General features: G+C 48.5%; 1 protein-coding gene across 1 annotated transcript in view; it reads left to right on the top strand.

Moving 5' to 3' along the window:
- The first annotated feature begins 8,366 nt into the window (after positions 1-8,366).
- crtac1b (cartilage acidic protein 1b) overlaps positions 8,367-18,918 on the top strand; it is a 129,299-nt gene continuing 118,747 nt past the window's right edge. The window contains 2 exon segments of the mRNA XM_055647094.1: positions 8,367-9,481; positions 10,021-10,231. Coding sequence (XP_055503069.1) covers positions 10,041-10,231 — 191 coding nt within the window. The 5' untranslated portion in view covers positions 8,367-9,481; positions 10,021-10,040.

The following is an 18,918-nucleotide window of genomic DNA, read 5'->3' as shown; positions in this document are numbered from 1 at the left end:
TTGTGAGAATTGCTCCACGGGCTAGCACAGACACGATGGGCCGAAATGACCTCCCTTTCTATCAGAACAAAATATGAAATATGAAATCTCGTGCGTCCTGAACTCACATTTTATTTGAACTCCTTTCAATCACGTTGAGATGATACGGCTGTACTGAATGTACTCTGCAAACACAGGGCGCTAAGTAATTGATGATGAAGAATCTCAGAGCAAAACCTCCCTTTGTCAGTGAGGATGCGTGGCAGAGTCACGATGTAACTTAATCTCACACGCCAGAGTTACAGTATCTCTCCAAAACCTGATCATATCAGCAAGGTTCCATCACAAACTCAACTTTGACCAAAACCTCCTTCATGCTCTAATCGTGCAGTAAACCTTGACAGCTTCCCAGTAAACGCTGGACACAAAATATAAAAGCTGAGAATTCACAGTGGCGCAACTGGTAGAACCACTGCCTCACAGCGCCAGAGACCCGGGTTCGATCCTGACTGCAGATGCTGTCTGTGCAGAATTTGAATGTTCTCCCTGTGACCACGTGGGTTTCCTTCGGGTGCACAGGTTTCCTCCCACATCCTAAAGACATGCGGGATTGTAGGTTAATTAGCTTCTGTAAATGGTCCCTAGTGTGTACGGAATGGATGAGAAAGTGGGATAACATAGAACTAGTGTGAACGGATGATCGATGGTCGGCATGGACTCGGTGGGCCGAAGAGCCCAATTCCCTGCTGTATGTCTAATATCTAAAATAAACTCAAATGAAAGGCATAGATAGGGTAGACAGTCTAGAGGGCATAATGTCAAGATTAGAGGGGGATGTTTAAAGGAGATTCTAGGTTGAGATTTAGGTTTGGGTTCCATATGTCCAGATTCAGGGACAGTTTTTTCCCAGCTGTTATCAGGCAACTGAACCATCCTATCACCAACTCGAGAGTGGTCCTGATCTCCCATCTACCTCAGTGGAGATCCTGGGACCTTTAATCAGACTTTATCACATTTTATTTTGCACTAAATAATTGTACCCTTTATCCTGTATCCATACACTGTGAATGGCTTGATTGTAATCATGTGTAATCTTTTCATAGATCGGATAGCTCGCACAAAAAAACAAATCTAAACTAAATTATACTAAACTGAACTAACGTAAACCCAGCTAAGCTAAACTAAACCAAACTAACCAAAACTGAGCTAATTATTGTCACATCTATCTATACATAACTAAAACCCTCATCTTGTTATCTTCCGGATTGCGTTGTTTTTACATTTGCACAGAAATGGTACAAGATAGTGCTACGAGTTTTTCGCCACCTTACTCACCCTTCTTCTGTGCTGCAAATGCACAGTTTCGTTCCGATCGGTGGTATATTTAAAAAGTTATTAAGGTTTAAAAATCTTTAAAACTGCGCATGCGCAGATTGGTCTCCTCTCATGTCAGTCACCGCCGCAACGGTGATGCCCCTTCCTGCACCATCGCCGCACTGATTGGCTGCGTCTGTTGTCAGTCACCGGCACCTTTACCGGTGTGCGGCCGTAGCTGCTCGTGCTCGGGGGCCGCGTCTGGCTCCGAGTACGCCAATGGCTGGTGCTTCTCCGGGGCTCACAAGAAGGGAGAGGAGCGGCAAACTTGAGATCCTGTGGAGGTGAGGAGGGAGAGTAGGGGGATTGAGGAAGAGGAGGGAGAGGGGGGATAGTGGGGGAGGTGAGGAGGGAGGCTGGGGGGGATTGAGGGAGAGGAGGGGGTAGGGAGGGAGAGGGAGGGGAAAAATGGGGGAAATGAGGAGAGAGAGTGGGGGAGGAGGGGGATAGAGGGAGAGGTTAGGGAAGGATTGGGGAGGGGAGGAGGAGTGAGGAAAGAAGAGGGAGGAGGTGAGGAGGGAGAGTGGGGAAGAGGGGGAATAGAGGGAGAGGAGGGGGGAAGTGGGGGTAGGGTGGGGAATAGAGGGAGAGGAGGGCAGTGGGGGAGGGGAGGAAGGATAGTGGGGGGGATCAGGGGAGGTGAGGAGTGGGGAAGTGGGGGATAGAGGGATAGGAGGGGGGTATGGAGGGGAGAGGAGTTATGGAGGGAGGGAGAGGTGAGGGAGGGAGAGGTGAGGGAGGGTTTGGTGAAGGGAGGAGGAGGGGGAAAGAAGTGGGAGGGTGAAGAGGAAGGGGAGAGAGTGCTGGGGATGAGGGGTGGAATACTGCCGCGCCTGTGCAGTTAGGGGCTATGGGTGAGTGGTGGAATATTGCGTTGGGGGAACGGGTGAGTGGTGGAATATTGCGTGTCGGAATGGGTTGCGTTGGGGGACCAGGCCTCCCGTGTGACAGGGACCCAACGGGTCCCACTTAGTCTAGAACCGAGATACAATGAAAAGCAGTTCCGTGTTTCTGCATAGATACAATCAGTTCAAACTCAAGTACATGTGGAGCAAGTTTTTTTATTCAGTGGCGGGTCCCTGGAACGTGCTGCCGTGGGTGGTGGTGGAGACAGACATGATAGTGGCATTTAAGAGGCTCTCAGGCAGGCAGATGGATATACAGGGAATGGGAGGGATGGGGATCATATGCAGACAGAGGAGATTAGTTTAACAGCATTAAGTTTGGCACGGACCTTGTGTGGCTGATGGGCCTGTTCCTGTGCTGTACTTTTCTATGGTAGAGTATTCATAGGCAAACTGAAGGGCACCGAAGGTTATGGGGAGAAGGCAGGAGAATGGGGTTGAGGATAGATCAGCCATGATTGGCTGTTTAGAGTAGAATCGATGGGCCAAATGGCCTAATTCTGCTCCTATGACATGTTTATCATTGGCATGATTTGACTGGATAGCAACGCCTTCTCACTATCTTCCTGCACATGATAATTATAAACCTGAAAAAGGCAGAAAGTACTGGAGTAACTCAGCGGGTCAGGCAGCACCACTGGTGAAGATGGATTGGTGACGTTTCGGGCAGGGACCCTTCTTCAGACTCCAAGTCCTATACACCAGATCGTATCTCACATTCCTCAGCAATACCAAGGCAGACGACCACATCTCCTGCCCACATCACCCTACTCATGGGCACATGATGATGAGTAGAGGAACCCCTCTTCAGACTGCCTTAGATTTGGATCAGTCCTCAACCATTCGAGGATGGCCTACAGACCTTTCATGGTGCAACCACATCATAAGGGTGGCACAGTAGCGCAGCGGTAGAGTTGTTGCTGTACAGCACCGGGGTCCAAAGTTTGATCCTGACTACGGGTGCTGCCAGTATAGAATTTGTACGTTCTCCCTGTGACCGGGTGGGTCATCTCAGGGCGCTCCCGTTTACTCCCACACTCCAAAGACCTACACGTTTGTAGGTTAATTGGCTTCTGTAAATTGTAAATTGTCCCTAGCGTGTAGGGTAGTGTTAGTTTGCGGGGGGTGACCGCTGATTGGGGTGGACTCGGAGGACCGAAGAGCCTGTTTCCGCGCCGTATCTCTAAAGGCTAATGTGTGTAGGATAGTACAAATGTACGGGCTGATCGCTGGTCGGCGAGAACTCAGTGGGCCGAAGGGCCTGATTCCATGCCGTATCTCTAAACTAAACTAGACTGAACACGACCAGACCTTATCAGATGTCAGGCCAATTTATTGAACAACAACAAGCAAGGAAATAAATGAAGTTACGATATTTTTCCAGCACAGCTTCCCAAGGCGACATCAAGAAACCTAATAAATAATTAATGTTATATAGTCTCTATTAAAATCTCTGTTCTTTTATACTCATTGTTTTGTTTCATCTCCTTAATCAGTGTCTCATCAGTGGAACTTCCATTAGGTCTGACCTCTCCTCTTCAACAATCCCTCTCTTGATGGAAGCTGATGAATGTGGATCTCGGTCTGGTTTGTTAATTTGAACGCCCAGGAATGAAGGAGGCTGCAGAAAATGGTAGACATTGCCCGGTCCATCACAGGTACTGACCTCCCCACCATCAAAGGGCACAGTGGCGCAGTGGTAGAGTTGCTGCCTTACAGCGCCAGAGACCTGGGTTCAATACTGACTACGGGTGCTGTCTGTGTGGTGTTTGTACGTTCTCTCTGTCGCTGCATGGGTTTTCTCCGGGTACTCCATACTAATGACGTGCAGGTTTGTAGGTTAATTGCCTTCTGTAATTTGTGCCTAGTGTGTAGGATAGAACTAGTGTATGGGTGACTGCTGCTTGGCGTGGACTCAGTTCAGTTTAGTTTATTGTCACGAGTACCGAGGTACAGTGAAAAGCTTTTGTTGCGTGCTAGCCAGTCTGCAGAAAGACAATACATGATTACAATCGTTCCATTTACAGTGTATGGATACATCATAAGGGAATAATGTTTAGTGCAAGGTAAAGCCAAGAGAGTCCGATCAAAGATAGTCCGTGGGTCACCAAAGAGGTAGATAGTAGTTCAGCACCGCTCTCTGGTTGCTGCAGGATGATTGATAACAGCTGGGAAGAAACTGTCCCTGAATCTGATGGTGTGCATTTTCACACTTCTATACCTTTTGCCTGATGGGAGAGCGGAGAAGAGGGAGTGGCCAGGGTGTGACTTGTCCTTGATTATGCTGCTGGCCTTGCCGAGACAGCGTGAAGTAGGTAATAGAAGGGAGGTTGGTTTGTGTGATGGCCAGGGCTGTGTCCACAATTTGCTGCAATTTCTTGCGATCTTGGGTGGAGCTGTTCCCAAACCAAGCTGTGATGTATCCTGATAAAATGCTTTCTATGGTGCATCTGTAGAAGTTGGAGAGAGTTGTAGGGGACATGCCAAACATCCTAACCCTTCTAAGGAAGTAGCGTGGAGTGCTTTCTTGGCTGTTGTTTCAATATGGGTGGTCCAGGAGAAGTAGTTGGTGATATTGACTCCTGGGAATGAAGTTTTCAACCATCTCTACTTTGGCACCATCAATGTAAACTAGGCTATGTGTTACCGCTTCACTTCCTGAAGTCGATGACTATCTCCTTCATCTTGCTGACAGTGAGAGAAAGGTTGTTGTCTCGACACCAGGACACGAGGTTCTCCATCTCCTTCCTGTTCTCCGTCTCATCATTATTTGATACCCGGCCCACAATGATGGTGTTGTCTGGGAATTTGACAATTGAATTAGAACTTTACATGGATGCACAGTCGTGGGTGTACAAGGAGTGAAGAAGGGGGCTGAGAATGCAGCCTTGTGGAGCCCCCGTGTTGAGGATTATTGTGGAGGATGATTTGTCCCCAACCCTCACTGATTGGGGTCTGTTGGTCAGGAAGTCGAGGATTCAGTTGCAGAGATGAATGCTGACACCAGTCCCGCTAGTTTGGTGATGAGCTTGGATGGTATAATGGTATAAGAGGCAGAGCTGTAGTATGTGAATAGGAGCCTGATGTAGGTGTCTCTCTTATCCAGGTGTTGTAGGGATGAGTGTAGGGCTCGGGCGATGGTATCGTCCATGGACCTGTTGTGGGAGGTAGGTGAACTGCAGTGGGTCAAGGCCACTGGGTAGACTGGATTTAATATGTACCATAACTAGCCTCTCAAAACATTTCATGATGGTGGATATCAAAGCTACTGGATGGTAGTGTTTAGGCATGAGGCCTTGCTTTGATTCGGCGCTGGGATGATGGTGGTCTTCCTGAGGTAGGTGGATACCTCAGAACGGAGTAGGGAGAGATCAAATATGTCCGCAAATACTCCCGCTAGCTGGTCCGCACAGCGACTAAGGCCACGACCAGGATCTCCGTCTGGGCCAGGTGCTTTCCATGGAGGCACACTGAAGGGCCAGGTGTCACAGCCCTGTTGGCCTTCTGCTCGAAACCAGCATTGAAAGCATTCAGTTCATCGGGTTGTGTCGAAGATGTTGCCCACCCGGTGGGCCAAAGGGCCTGTTTCCATCCTGCACCTTTAAAAAAAACATCTCAGAGATTCTGCTTCAAAAAGGTTGTTAATATCATCAAAGACCCACACCATTTTGTTTCCCACCCCCCCAACTACAATCAGTCTGAAGAAGTGACCTGAACTGTCACCTATCCATGTTCTCCAGAGATGCTGCCTGGCCCGTTGAGTTACTCCAGCATTTTGTGTCTATCTTTGCTAAAATGCAGGAAGATTGTTCCCGATGTTGGGGACGTCCAGAACAAGGGGTCACAGTTCAAGGATAAGGGGAAAATCTTTTAGGACTGAGATGAGAAAAACATTTTTCACACAGAGAGAGGTGAATCTCTGGAATTCTCTGCCACAGAAGGTAGTTGAGGCCAGTTCATTGTCTATATTTAAGAGGGAGTTAGATGTGGCCCTTGTGGCCAAAGGGATCAGGGGATATGGAGAGAAGGCAGGTACAGGATACTGAGTTGGATGATCAGCCATGATCATATTGAATGGCGGTGCAGGCTCGAAGGGCCGAATGGCCTACTCCTGCACCTATTTTCTATGTTTCTATGTTTCTAAAGGCTCACCGCACTCTGGCCATGCTCTCATCTCGCTAATACCATCGGGAAGGAGATACAGGAGATTGAAAACCGTGACCTTTGGGTTCAATGGAACAACGCCATTCTTGCATGCGGCTGCATGATTAGCTTAGATGGAGCATATTGGTCGGCATGGACGGGTTGGGCTGAAGGGGCAGCTTCCGTGATGCATGGCTTTAGACTTTACAGGCCCTTCGGCCCACCAAGTCCACACTGACCAACGGATACCCCATACACTAGCACTAGGGACAATTTACAATTTTACTGAAATTAATTAACCAACAAACCTGTACATCTTTGGAGTGTGGGAGGAAACTGGAGTACCTGGAGAAAACCCACGTGGTCACAGGGAGAACGTACAAACTCTGTACAGCCAGCACCCGCAGTCAGGATCGAACCCTGTTCTCTGGCAGTAATTCTACTGCTGCGCCTCTGCCCTACATTTTAAACCTATAGCTAAGCCATCAAAATGTTTTCAGACTTTAGTCTTTGGACTCCTTGGCTCTGTGACTCTAAACAACAAAGTTTGTCGGATGACACTTCTGGAAAGTGTTGAGTTTTGTTTTTTGAAACTTTAATAAACTGTAATATTGATCTCAATACGTGGCGCAAGGCAATGGAACTTCTTGCAGTGACAATCAAACATTCAATTCTCTCCCGCTTCAAACTGAAGAAAACTGGCCCTTTTACAGAGGCACAGAACCTCAGCCTGTAGAAGCCACAAACACCCTCTCTCTCTCTCTTGTCCTCACCCACCCCAGTGTCTCCCCCTTCCTCCAGTCACCCTGCACCTTTCCTCTCTTCTGGAGGCTCAACTCCCATCCCTGAGTCCAACATCCCACTTTTAGAACATGGAACAGTACAGCACAGGAACAGGCCCTTCAGCCCACAATGTCCGTGCCCAACATGATGCCAAGACCAACTCTTATCTATCTGCATACGACGCATATCCCCCCATTCCTTGCATATCCATGTGCCAATCTAAAGGGCTCGAAAACTCCACTATCGTATATCTGCCTCCATCACCACTCCTGGCAGCCTGTTCCATGCACCCACCACCCTCTGTGTAAAAATACTTGCCCATCACATCTCCTTCAAACTTTGCCCTTCTCACCTTCAGTTTAGTTTAGTTTATTATTGTCATGTGTACTGAGGTACAGTGAAAAGCTTTTTGTTGAGTGCTATACAGTCAGCGGAAAGACTATACAATCAAGGCATCCACAATGTACAGATACAGGGTAAAGGGAATCATATTTAGCTTCCCATCCCCTCCACTCATATACCTATATTCCTTCCTCCAGCTTTCACTCCTCCTCTTCTCCCCTTATCTGACACCCTTTTGTCTCCTTTTCACCTGCAGCCTTTGTCACTTACCCCCCCAGCTGCCAACCACCCTCCCCATCTGTATCCACCTATCACTTACCAGGCTTTTCCCCGCCCCCACCTCCCTTCTTCAGCGTTTTCCCCCCTCCCCACTCCATCAGTTTGAAGAAGGGTCCAGATCCGAAACGTCATCTGTCCATTCCCTCTATAGATGCTGCCTGACCCGCTGAGTTCCACAAGTGCTTTAGAAACATAGAAAATAGGTGCAGGAGTAGGTCGTTCAGCCCTTCAAGCCAGCACCGCCATTCAATATGATCATGGCTGATCGTCCAAAATTAGTTCCTGCTTTTTCCACCATATCCCTTGATTCTGTTAGCCCCAAGAGCTAAATCTAACTCTCTCTTAACAACAGGGAGCTTTGAAGTGTTTAAGAAGGAACTGCAGATGCTGGAAAATCTTAGGTACACAAAAAAGCTGGAGAAACTCAGCGGGTGCAGCAGAATCTTAAGAAGGAACTGAGAGCTTTGAAGTGTTCTGCTCACCACTCATAGTATGAACAACTTGCCAAAGTTATTGTAAATTCAAAGACATAGGAGCACAATTAGGCCATTCGGCCCATCGAGTCTGCTCCGCCATTCAGTCACGGCTGATCTATCATTTGCTCTCCACACCATTCTCCTGCCATCTCCCCATAATCTTTGACAACTTTACTCATTAATCTCTACTTTATAAATACCCAATGAATTGGCCTCCACCAACATCCAGATTTTAGTTTAGAAATGCAGCGTGGAAACAGGCCCTTCGGTCCATCAAGTTCAAGCCAACCAGCAATGCCCATATACTAGCACTATCTTACACACTAGGGACAATTTACAATTTTATTTACCGAAGCCAAATATCCTACAAACCTGTACGTTTGTGGAGTGTGGGAGGAAACCAGAGAACCCGTGGAAAACCCACACGGTCACGGGGAGAACGTGCAAACTCCATACAGACAGCATCCGTGCTCAGGATTGAACCCTGGTCTCTGGCGCTCTGAGGCAGCAACTCTACCGCTGCGCCACCGTGCCGATTTCCACAGATTCACCACCCATCAGTATTGTATTGTATTGTATTGTCCATTTAGAGTCATAGAATGATACAGTGTGGAAACAGGCCCTTCGGCCCAACTTGCCCACACCGGCCCAGCAACAGTAGTCCCACCTGCCTGCGCTTGGTCCATATCCCTCCAAACCTGTCCTATCCATGTACCTGTCTAACTGTTTCTCAATCGCTGGGATGGTCCCTGCCTCAACCACCTCCTCTGGCAGCTTGCTCCATACACCCACCACCAGTGGCGGACTGGCCAGGGTGTCAACTGTTTGTGTGCAAGACATGGAGCTCCGCGGCCAATCCAAACCCACCTTGTGGGTCTAGTGTAGACGGGGCAAGTTGAGCTGAAAGGACCGTGTCCATGCTGCAGCAAGACTCCACGACTCCTGGCCGCTGGGATCTCACTGTGCCTTGCTGTCACGGCCATCACTCAATGGAAGGCTCTGCCCATTATGCCGATCCGGTTGGAGCAGAGACATTGTGGGGGGTGTTGGTAACACAGCGGGGGACGGACTGCGATTGGTCGGTGCATTCGGATCTTGCGTTGGGAGACTGTTCCTTATAACGGGACATGAGGCAGCGTGAGGGGCGGCTGTAGTTTAACCCAGGGAGGCGAGCTTCATGTTGCAAACGGCGCTGTGGTGGTAAGTATCCCAGCCCCATCTCCAATACTAATGCCTGCTATCAAATTCAAATGACCCTTTAAAAAACCCCAGCTCTTCAGCGATACAATTGCATCCCCGTGTAACCTGCGCGCACGGACAATGGATTTGCAAATGCATTGCTGAATCCAAAAATGTTGCAGCCGGCGCCAGAAATTCACCTCTATGCTTAATCCGCTCAAGTTTGTGTGTTTAATGAATGCAAAGTTTAATGCAGAAAAAATCCTGGGGCTATTTATTCTGAGCTTTGATATGTTCATTTGTATACTAGGCAGCCAGTGACAGGTAGACGCCAGGGTCAGTCACGGACGGGTTAATTTGTTTAGGTTTGGGGATCTCGGTTCGATCTGTGGGAAGTTTGCGAGGGAATGGGAAAGGGTTTTAAAGTGAACTTTTAATTGCTATTATTTTGCTGGTTGCTAATTGCATTGTGGATTGCGGCTGTGTGGCTGGACGGTGGATGTGATTGTTAACCAGTGTGTTTCCTCCCCTCCCCTCTCCCTCTCCCTCTCACCCCACAGCCAGCCCGGAGCACGCCGCGATGCTGCCTCTCCTGCTCGCTGTCCTCTCGCTCCTCCAGCCCGGACACTCGCTCAGCCCCGAGCCCATCTTCACCGCTGTCACACACTCGCTCCTTCCTCCTGACTACGACAACAACCCCATCCAGCTCAATTACGGCGTGGCGGTGACTGATGTGGACAGCGATGGCGATCTGGAGATAGTGGTGGCCGGGTAGGTGCGGCGATGACCCACTGTGTGTGTGTGTGTGTGTGAGTATTGTAGACAGCGATGGAAACTAGAGGTCTTGGTGCAGTAGATGTAGTGACCCAGTGTGTTTGAGAGAGAAAGGGACAGTGTAGTGGACGGCGATGGTGATCTGGAACTATATGGTGGGGTAGGTGTGGTGACCCACTCTGGCCGCGTGTGTGTGTGTGTGTGGGACAATATTGTGGGTGATGGGATCAAGAGGTGGTTGTGGGTGGGGTAGGTGAGGTGACCCACTGTCTGTGGCCGCATGTGTCTGTGTGTGTGTGTGTGTGTGGGACAATATTGGAGATCAAGAGGTGGTGGTGGGTGGGGTGGGGTAGGTGAAGTGACCCACTCTCTGTGGCCGCGTGTGTGTGTGTGTGTGTGTGTGTGTGGGACAAGATTGGAGATCTAGAGATGGTGGTGGTGGGTGGGGTGGGGTAGGTGAGGTGACCCACTGTCTGTGGCCGCATGTGTCTGTGTGTGTGTGTGTGTGGGAGAGTATTGTGGACATTGATGAGGATCTGGAGATGGGTGGTGGTGGGAAATGTGTGGTGACCCACTGTGTCTGAGAGAGAAAGGGCCAGTGCTGTGGACAGCAATCTGGAGGTGGAGGTGGTGGGTAGGAGTGGTGTTTGCCAGCTCTCTGTGAGTGAGGGACAGTATTGTGGAGAATGATGGCGATATACAGATGGAGGTGGCAGTATAGGTGTGGTGTTTGTGTGAGAGAGGGGCAGTATTGTGGTCGATGATGAATATCTAGAGATGGTGGTGATGGGGGTAAGTGTGTCCTAGTGTGTGTGTGTGTGTGGGGTAGTATGGTGGACAACCATGAATATCTAGAGATATTGGTGATGGGGTAAGTGTGTCTGTGTGTGAGGGATAATATTGTGGGCAGCGTTGTAGATCTGGACCTAGGGGTGGTGGGGCAGGTGTGTCCTGCGTGTGTGAGGGGCAGTGTGGTGGAAAATGATGGAGATGGAGAAGGTGTGTGTGTGTGTGTGTGGGAGAGACAGACAATATTATGGACAGCAATGGAGATCTGGAGACGTTGGGGTAGGTGTGTCCTACCGTGTGTGCATGTACGTGTGTGTTTGTGTGTGTGTGTGTGTGTATATATATGAGAGAAAATTGTGAACAAGGATGGAGATAATGGCAATGCTTCTCTTTCTATCTGAAGGAGATACATTATTGTGGTCAATGATGGCAATCAGGAGGTGGTGGTGGCCAGGCTAGGTGTGTACAGTATTGTGCACAGCCATGTGGATGGCGGTGTGACTGGGCTAGATGTGTGAGAGGCATGTGTAGGATACACACTGGGTGTGTAGGATACACATGTACATAATATCCTCTATCCACATCCATTTTTAGTCCAAGCCCCTACAATGATGCATTCTGCACGGACTGTGTGGTCATGTATGTTCCTCTGTATGTGAAGCGTATGCATTAGTCATGCGTGTTTATAGCCCTGTACATGTGAGATGTACTTGCCCGCACGGGATGTATACTGTTTGTGCCTATGTGAAATATGTGCGTTTAACATGCACGGTGAAGATTTAATGTGTGAATTGCCGTCTCTGCTGCTGTTTAATGCACAATATGATGTCAATATATGTCGATCCTGGGTTCAAAACCTTGCCTCTTTCCTGCCTGTTTTTCTTTGCCAGTTCTTGTGCAGTTCCACGCACTGCCTCCCGCGGGCGGTTCTGCCCCATCTATCAGCCAAGATGCTATCAGCTGCGTTTTCAGGTGTTTCACACTATCTCACCCCTCTCTCTCTGCCACATTCTATCTGTCGCTCAATCTATCTTCCATTTTTCACTCCTGCTTCTAGGAGCTCCAATTTGGAGAAGAATGGGAGTCGGGGAGGGAGGGGAGGGGGGGGGAAACAAAGTTCTGATGTGAGTCACCAAACTGAACTCCTAAATGGACAATCTCCAGCTCGCACTGGGTGACTTCCTGTGGGTGTCCTTACGAACACATTGCACGGATTTTTTTTTTAAAGCAGCAAATTTAGTAGCTGAACATTAGCTAAGGTTTCATCGAGATTGTGAACAGCATGAAAATTGAAATGACAAAAACAAACAATATTCTGAATGCTGCTTTTAAATAGAACATTTCCCCCTTCCTCAATCACTGCCATTTCTTGTATAAATCCTTCAGTAAAACATCGTTGGCTCCACAGTGCTGAATGTTTGCAGCCTGTGTTAGTTGTGTAGTACGCTGGGGTTGTAAAGAGCTGCCCTGGGTGAACGGTTCTTTCTGTGTGTGTGTGTGTGTGAGTAGGGGAGGTAGACGTGATTAAGCCAGCTCGTTTTGTGAATGCCGCTTTTAGGATTTGAGTTCCCGGGAGGTGAAAATGCTGGGAATCTTCTCTGGAATGGGAGAGATATTAGCAGGGTTTGGTTCAGTATGTGTGTGAGCATCCATCTACTGGCCAGATGCATCAGTGTAACCATCTTAGATCAATCTGATAAACTGGCTCCTAACAATGTTTAATCGTCTTTTTCTTCAGCTTGAGAATATTATCACGGTTGTCAAACTACCATTGGATTTTAAATTCAAAATCACATTAGTAATCTTGCACTGCAGTGGCCGGTCTTTCAGCAAAGTCAGAGCAAAGGACTGGCTGGTGTCATGAGCCTGAAGGTGTAGATGTCTGAACTCTAGATCTGCCTCCATCTCTGCCCTGGGGCAACAATCCCACTTGTGGGACCACCTTGTCGGGCGGCACAGTGACGCAGCGGGTGGAGCTGCTGCCTTGCAGCACCAGAGACCCGGGTTCTATCCTGACCTCGGGTGCTGACTGCGCGGAGTTTGCATGTTCTCTCTGTGACCATGTGGGTTTCCTCCGGGTGCTCCAGTTGCCTCCCGCATCCCAAAGACGTGCGGGTTAATTGTAGGTTAATTGGCTTCTGTAAATTGCCCCTAAAGCTGGGATAATATAGAGCTAGTAAATGGGTGATCGATGATGGTCTCGGTGGGCCGAAGGGCCTGTTTCCACAAGGGAGACACGGTGGCGCAGCGGTAGAGTTGCCGCCATACAGCGCCAGAGACCCGGGTTCGATCCTGACTATAGGTGCTGGATCTACGGAGTTAGTACGATCTCCCTGTGTCCTTGTGGGTTATCTCCGGGTCCTCCGGTTTCCTCCCACACTCCAAAGACATACAGGTTGGTGGGTTAATTGGGTGCCTCTGTTTTAAGATTCTCCTTGAAATTTCTGTGTTGAAATAAACTTGCAGCCCTGACCTCGGCTGCTGTCTGTGTGGAGTTTGCACGCTCTCCCTGTGACCGCATGGAGTCCCTCTGGGGTTCCTCCCACATCCCAAAAGCGTGCGGATTTGCATACATTGCCACCTGTGTGTGGGTCCGCCATAGAATCTGGAAGAATTTAATGGGAATGAGAGGGCGATATAATTGGCAGAATGTGAAGGGTGTTTCATGGTCCACAAACGCATTGTAGCCCTGTAGTCTGACCTTGCCTGTAATTTCATCTGCTTGGAGCATAGAACGGTACAGCCCAGGAACAGACTCTCCGGCCCCCGATGTCCGTGCCAAGTGAAATTAATCTCCTCTCCCTCCATTCTCTGCATATCCATGTACTGAACTAAAAGCCTCCTGAAACACCACTATCGTATCTGCCTCCACCTCCTCCCTTGGCAGCGCGTTCCGTACAAAGGAAAATTTGCCCCGCACATCTCCTGGAAACGTTGCCCCTCTTGCCTGAAAGATATGCCTTCTAGACTTTGACATTTTCACCCTCTGGGGGGGGGGAAAGGTTCTGACTGCCTTACGTGGCTTCGGGTTGAGTTATTGTCTAATAACCATGAGAAACATTTTAGATTATTGTTTTTGAAGTATCAAATGAATGAGAATTTTTGAGCTTTCCAATAAACCCTCTGTTGCTATGGATATATCTGGTGCAGCAATGATTATTTTTTTTTTAGAGATACAGCAAGGGAACAGGCCCTTCAGACCACCAAGTCCACGCCGACTATCGATCACCCGTTCACACTAGTTCTGTGTTATCCCACTTTCTCATCCACTCCCGACGCACCAGGGGCAATTTACAGTGGGCCAATTAACCTACAAACTTGCACGTCTTTGGGAGGTGGGAGACTTGCAGAGTTTGTCCCAGCTGCCATTAGACGACTGAACCATCCTATGACCAACAACTAGAGAGCGGTCCTGAGCTAATATCTACCTCATTGGAGACCGTCGCACTTTTAATCACTTTATTCTTGCTCAAAAGTTTATTCCCTTTATCCTGCATAAGTACACTGTGGATGGCTCAATTGTAATCATGTATGGTCTTTCCGCTGACTGGTTAGCACGCAACAAAAGCCTTTTGCTGTACCTCCGTAAATGTGACAATAAACTAAACTCAAACCAGAGGAAACGCAGGCGGTCACAGGGAGAATGGGCAATCTCCATATGCAGCCAGCACCCGAGGTCAGGATCGAACCTGGGTCTCTGGCGCTGTGAAGCAGCAGCTTTACCAGCTGCGCCACCGTGCTGCTGATGATTCCTTCTATCAGGTGGGGAGGGGGGAGGAAAACCAGTGAGATGCTCTCTCAGGCAGTAAGTGTTGTTATGCTCCCCTCTGTCCCTACAATCAGTCACCTGTCCATGTTCTCCACAGATGCTGCCTGACCTGCTGCGTTACTCCAGCACTTTGCGTCTTGCCTTTGTATAAAGCAGCATCTGCAGTTTCTTATTTCTAAATATTGTTTAACTTTATCGAGGGCGCCATGGTAGCACAGCGGTAGAGTTGCTACCTCACAGCGCCAGAGACCGGGGTTCGATCCTGACTACGGGTGCTGCCTGTATGGAATTTGTACGTTCTACCTGTGACTGCATGTATTTTCCCCAAGCTGGGAAAAAGAGGTGGGGGTGACCAGTCCAAAGAAAGGTCCCCACCTGAAACGTCACCGATCCATGTTCTCCAGAGATGCTGCCTGACCCGCTGAGTTACTCTGGCACCGTAGACATAGGAGAAGAATTGGGCCATTCAACCCATCGAGTCTACTCATTCATGGCTGATCAATTTCTCTCCCTCAACCACATTCTCCTGCCTTCTCCACGTATCCTTGATGCCCTTTTCAATCTCTGCCTTTAAAAATACTCAATGACTTGGCCTCCACAGCTGGCATTTTGTTTTTTATTGGAAATCTGCAGTTCCTTGTTTCTACGGGGCTAGGACATAAGTTCACAAGTCACAGGAACAGAATTAGGCCGTTTGGCCCATCAAGTCTACCCCATCATGGCTGATCTATCTTTCCCTCTTAGCCCCATTCTCCTGCCTTCTCCCCATAACCCCTGGCACCTGTACTACTCAAGAATCTGTTAATCTGTGCCTTAAGAATATCCAATGGCAATGAATTCCACAGATTCACCACCCTCTCACTAAAGCAATTGCTCCTCATCTCCTTACTAAAGACATGCTCCTTTATTCTGAGGCTGTGCCCTCTGGTCCTAGGCTCTCCCACTAGTGGAAACATCCTCCCCACATCCACGAGGTGCAGCAAGTGATGGGTGGACACAGGTGAGGGGAGGGTTTGGGGGGGAAGGGAAGGGAAGGGGTTATTGTTGGTTTCCTACAGCGTTACCGTCGTGTTATAATCAGCGGCAGGAGTGAGTATTGAACCCGTGACCCTCTGATGCAGCCACGAGATTGCCATTCGAGGTGACAAGGCCACACACGTGTGAAAAGAATTAGCAATTTGGCTTTGAGTTGAAATAAATGCAAAGCGTTGTGGTGGAATGTGACATGTGGCAGGTAATGAGATTGGAGTGGGTGAATCACCAGCTCAAGGTCTGCTGCACTGTGGTGAGGGAGTACAAACTACAGATGTAGCTGCTGGAGCTCCCAGCTCATCATTCTCACAGCTCGAGTGGTTTGCTTAAAAGATGAAGCAGTGAATGAATAGCCACGGGCAGGGGTAGAGCTGCTGCCTCACAGCGTCAGAGACCCCCGGGTTCGATCCTGACTACGGGTGCTGCCTGCACAGAGTTTGTACCTCCTCCCTGTGACTGAGTGGGCTTTATCCCGTTGTGCCCGTTTCCTCCCACACTCCAAAGACGTGTGCGTTTGATGACCTTGGACTTTAGAGATACAGCGCGAAAACGGCCCTTTAGATGGATTGTTCATGGAGCTAGCAGCAGCTTGATGGGTGAATGGTCTGCTGTTGTGCTGTGCATCAAGAGTGTTTAATTGTCTGGGAACAGAACAATAAAATTCCTGCTTGCCGCAGCGTTCCAGGCCCATTGATGCAACCACACACAGATAAATATATAATAATCAATAAGCCAATAAATTAATAATCAGCAACCGGAACATAGTGACAAGCTTGTCATCCGGGTGGCACTGCAGTAGAGTTGCTGTCTCACAGCGCCAGAGACACGGGGTCGATCCAGCCCTTGGGTGCTGTCTGTTTGGAGTTTGCACGTTCTTCCTGTGATCACCTGGGTTTCCTTGGGGTTCCCCGGTTCCCTCCCGTATTCCAAAGACGTGCAGGTTTGTAGGTTAATTGACTGCTGTAAAATTGTCCCTAGGGATGTAGGAAGAGGTGGTATGAACGGGTGATCGCTGGTTGGCCCTGACACGATGGGCAGAAGGGCCTGTTTCCACATTGTATAACCAGACACAACTAAATCTTCCTTCCATCCAATCCATGTTAGAAGCATAGAAGAATAGGTTCAGGAGTAGGCCATTCGGCCCTTCGAGCAGGCGCTGCCATTCAATATGATCATGGCTGATCATCTAAAATCAGTACCCCGTTCCTGCTTTTTCCTCATATCCCTTGAATCCGTTAACACTAAGAGCTAAATCTAACTCTCTCTTCACGGTGCGTTGCATCCATAGGTCTGGAGGTATTGTGAAGGATGCCTGCCACCCTGGCCAATCCCTTTTCTCTCTTCATAAATTCATAGTTCATAAGTTCTAGGAGCAGCGTTAGGCCATTCGGCCCGTCATGTCCACTCTGCCATTTAATCATGACTGATCTATCTTTCCCTCTCAACCCCATTTTCCTGCCTTCTCCCCATACCGCCTGACACCCGTACTAATCAAGTCTTCTCCCTTCTGGGAGAAGATGCAGGAGCCTGTAAACTCAGATACACACTTGAGAAGGGCTTCTTCCTTAAGGCTATCAGACTCTTTCACATCCCATTCCTAGAAGTGCTACCGGACAGTACCCAGAGATATTATCACTCTTGACTCTACCTCATTCAGTTATGCCTTATTGTGAAGATTGTACTTGACAATCTTTACAGAGCAGGGTCAACTTTGTTGAAAGCTACTGACCTGGATATTAGCAGAGAGTGAATCTCCCCGTTCATCCAAAGTTTCTGGTTAGGCAGTGTTTCCACTTTGAAGGAAATTACCTGAAATTCGGGAAATTCCGCTTGTCCTCGGGTAATTTTAGGGAAATTAAATAATTTCGTGAAATTTCCGCATCTGGCCTACGAAGGTATGTAAAGGTAATACACACAGCACTGCCGGTTTGGCGCTCAAAGATTTAAACAGAGCGCTGTCAGTTTAACGAGTGGGAATTTAAACAAAGCGCTGTCGGCTGCAGCGCTATGGGCTTTACACAGAGCGCTATGGACACAGCGCTATAACTCAGACTATTTGGGGAAAATTCTCGTATACCAATGAATCTTAGGAATTCTCTTTCTCAGTGAAAGTTGAGCCTTTGATTATTTTTCAGGCAGTGGTAGAATTCTGGATAAGCCTAGTGGTGAAAGGTTACCAGTGGGATTGCAGTTACATTGGGATTGGCTTTGATTTTACAGAATGGTGGGTGGGCTCAAGGGGGAGAGAAGGAGGGGTAGAGAAGGAGAGAGGGGAGGGATAGAGGGAGAAGGAGAGAGGGAATAAGAGAGGGAGGGAGAAAAAAGGAAGGAGGGGGGAGGGAGATAAAAAGGAAGGGGGGAAGGGAGGAAAGGAGGGAGATAAAGAGGGAGAGAGGAGGGAGGGACGAAGGGAGGGAAAGGGAGAGTGGGAGGTAGAGAGAGCAGAGACTGAGACATTAGAGCAGGTTGAAAAAACGATGACAACGAAAGCTGTTGGAGGCAACGAAAGCTGTCTTCCATAACACTCTACAAGTGAGTAAAAGAAGTGGGCAGATATTGTGTAGTTACATGGATCTGTTTTACCTTGTCCTTCTTTGTATTGTTAACGTGTGCCTGCGGAAAAAACCCAACAACAAATAGCACGCAGGAAGCATTTTGAAAATTTCAAGAAATACTATCAAATTCCAGGGAATTTGAGATTCTATTTATTTTTTGAGGTGTGGAAGCACTGCGGTTAGGAGAGATATTCCAATAGGATCAGGAATCAGTTATGTCGGGTTGACAGAATCTTCCTCTAATTCCATGAAGTCGAGTATATGTACTGAAACGGAACAATGGAATTCTTATTTGTAGCAGCACAACAGGCATGTAAACACACAACACATCATATTTTGCCTGGGCAGCTTAACCTCGCAGTATGAATGGTGATTAATTTCATGTAACTCCTGCATTCCCTTTCTCCTCCCCCACCCAAGGCATCCTACTAGTTCCACTGTTCGGATCCCTGTATCCCTTCGTTATCACCTCTTCCCCAGCCAACAATGGCCCCTCATGGGCTCCACCCTTCCTTGGTCAACTGTGCCTGGCCATGGTT

The sequence above is a fragment of the Leucoraja erinacea genome, chromosome 15 (assembly GCF_028641065.1).
Source record: "Leucoraja erinacea ecotype New England chromosome 15, Leri_hhj_1, whole genome shotgun sequence".
Taxonomy (NCBI): domain Eukaryota; kingdom Metazoa; phylum Chordata; class Chondrichthyes; order Rajiformes; family Rajidae; genus Leucoraja; species Leucoraja erinaceus.
The sequence above is the reverse complement of the archived record's forward strand: the minus strand, read 5'-3'. Positions and strand labels throughout refer to the sequence as shown.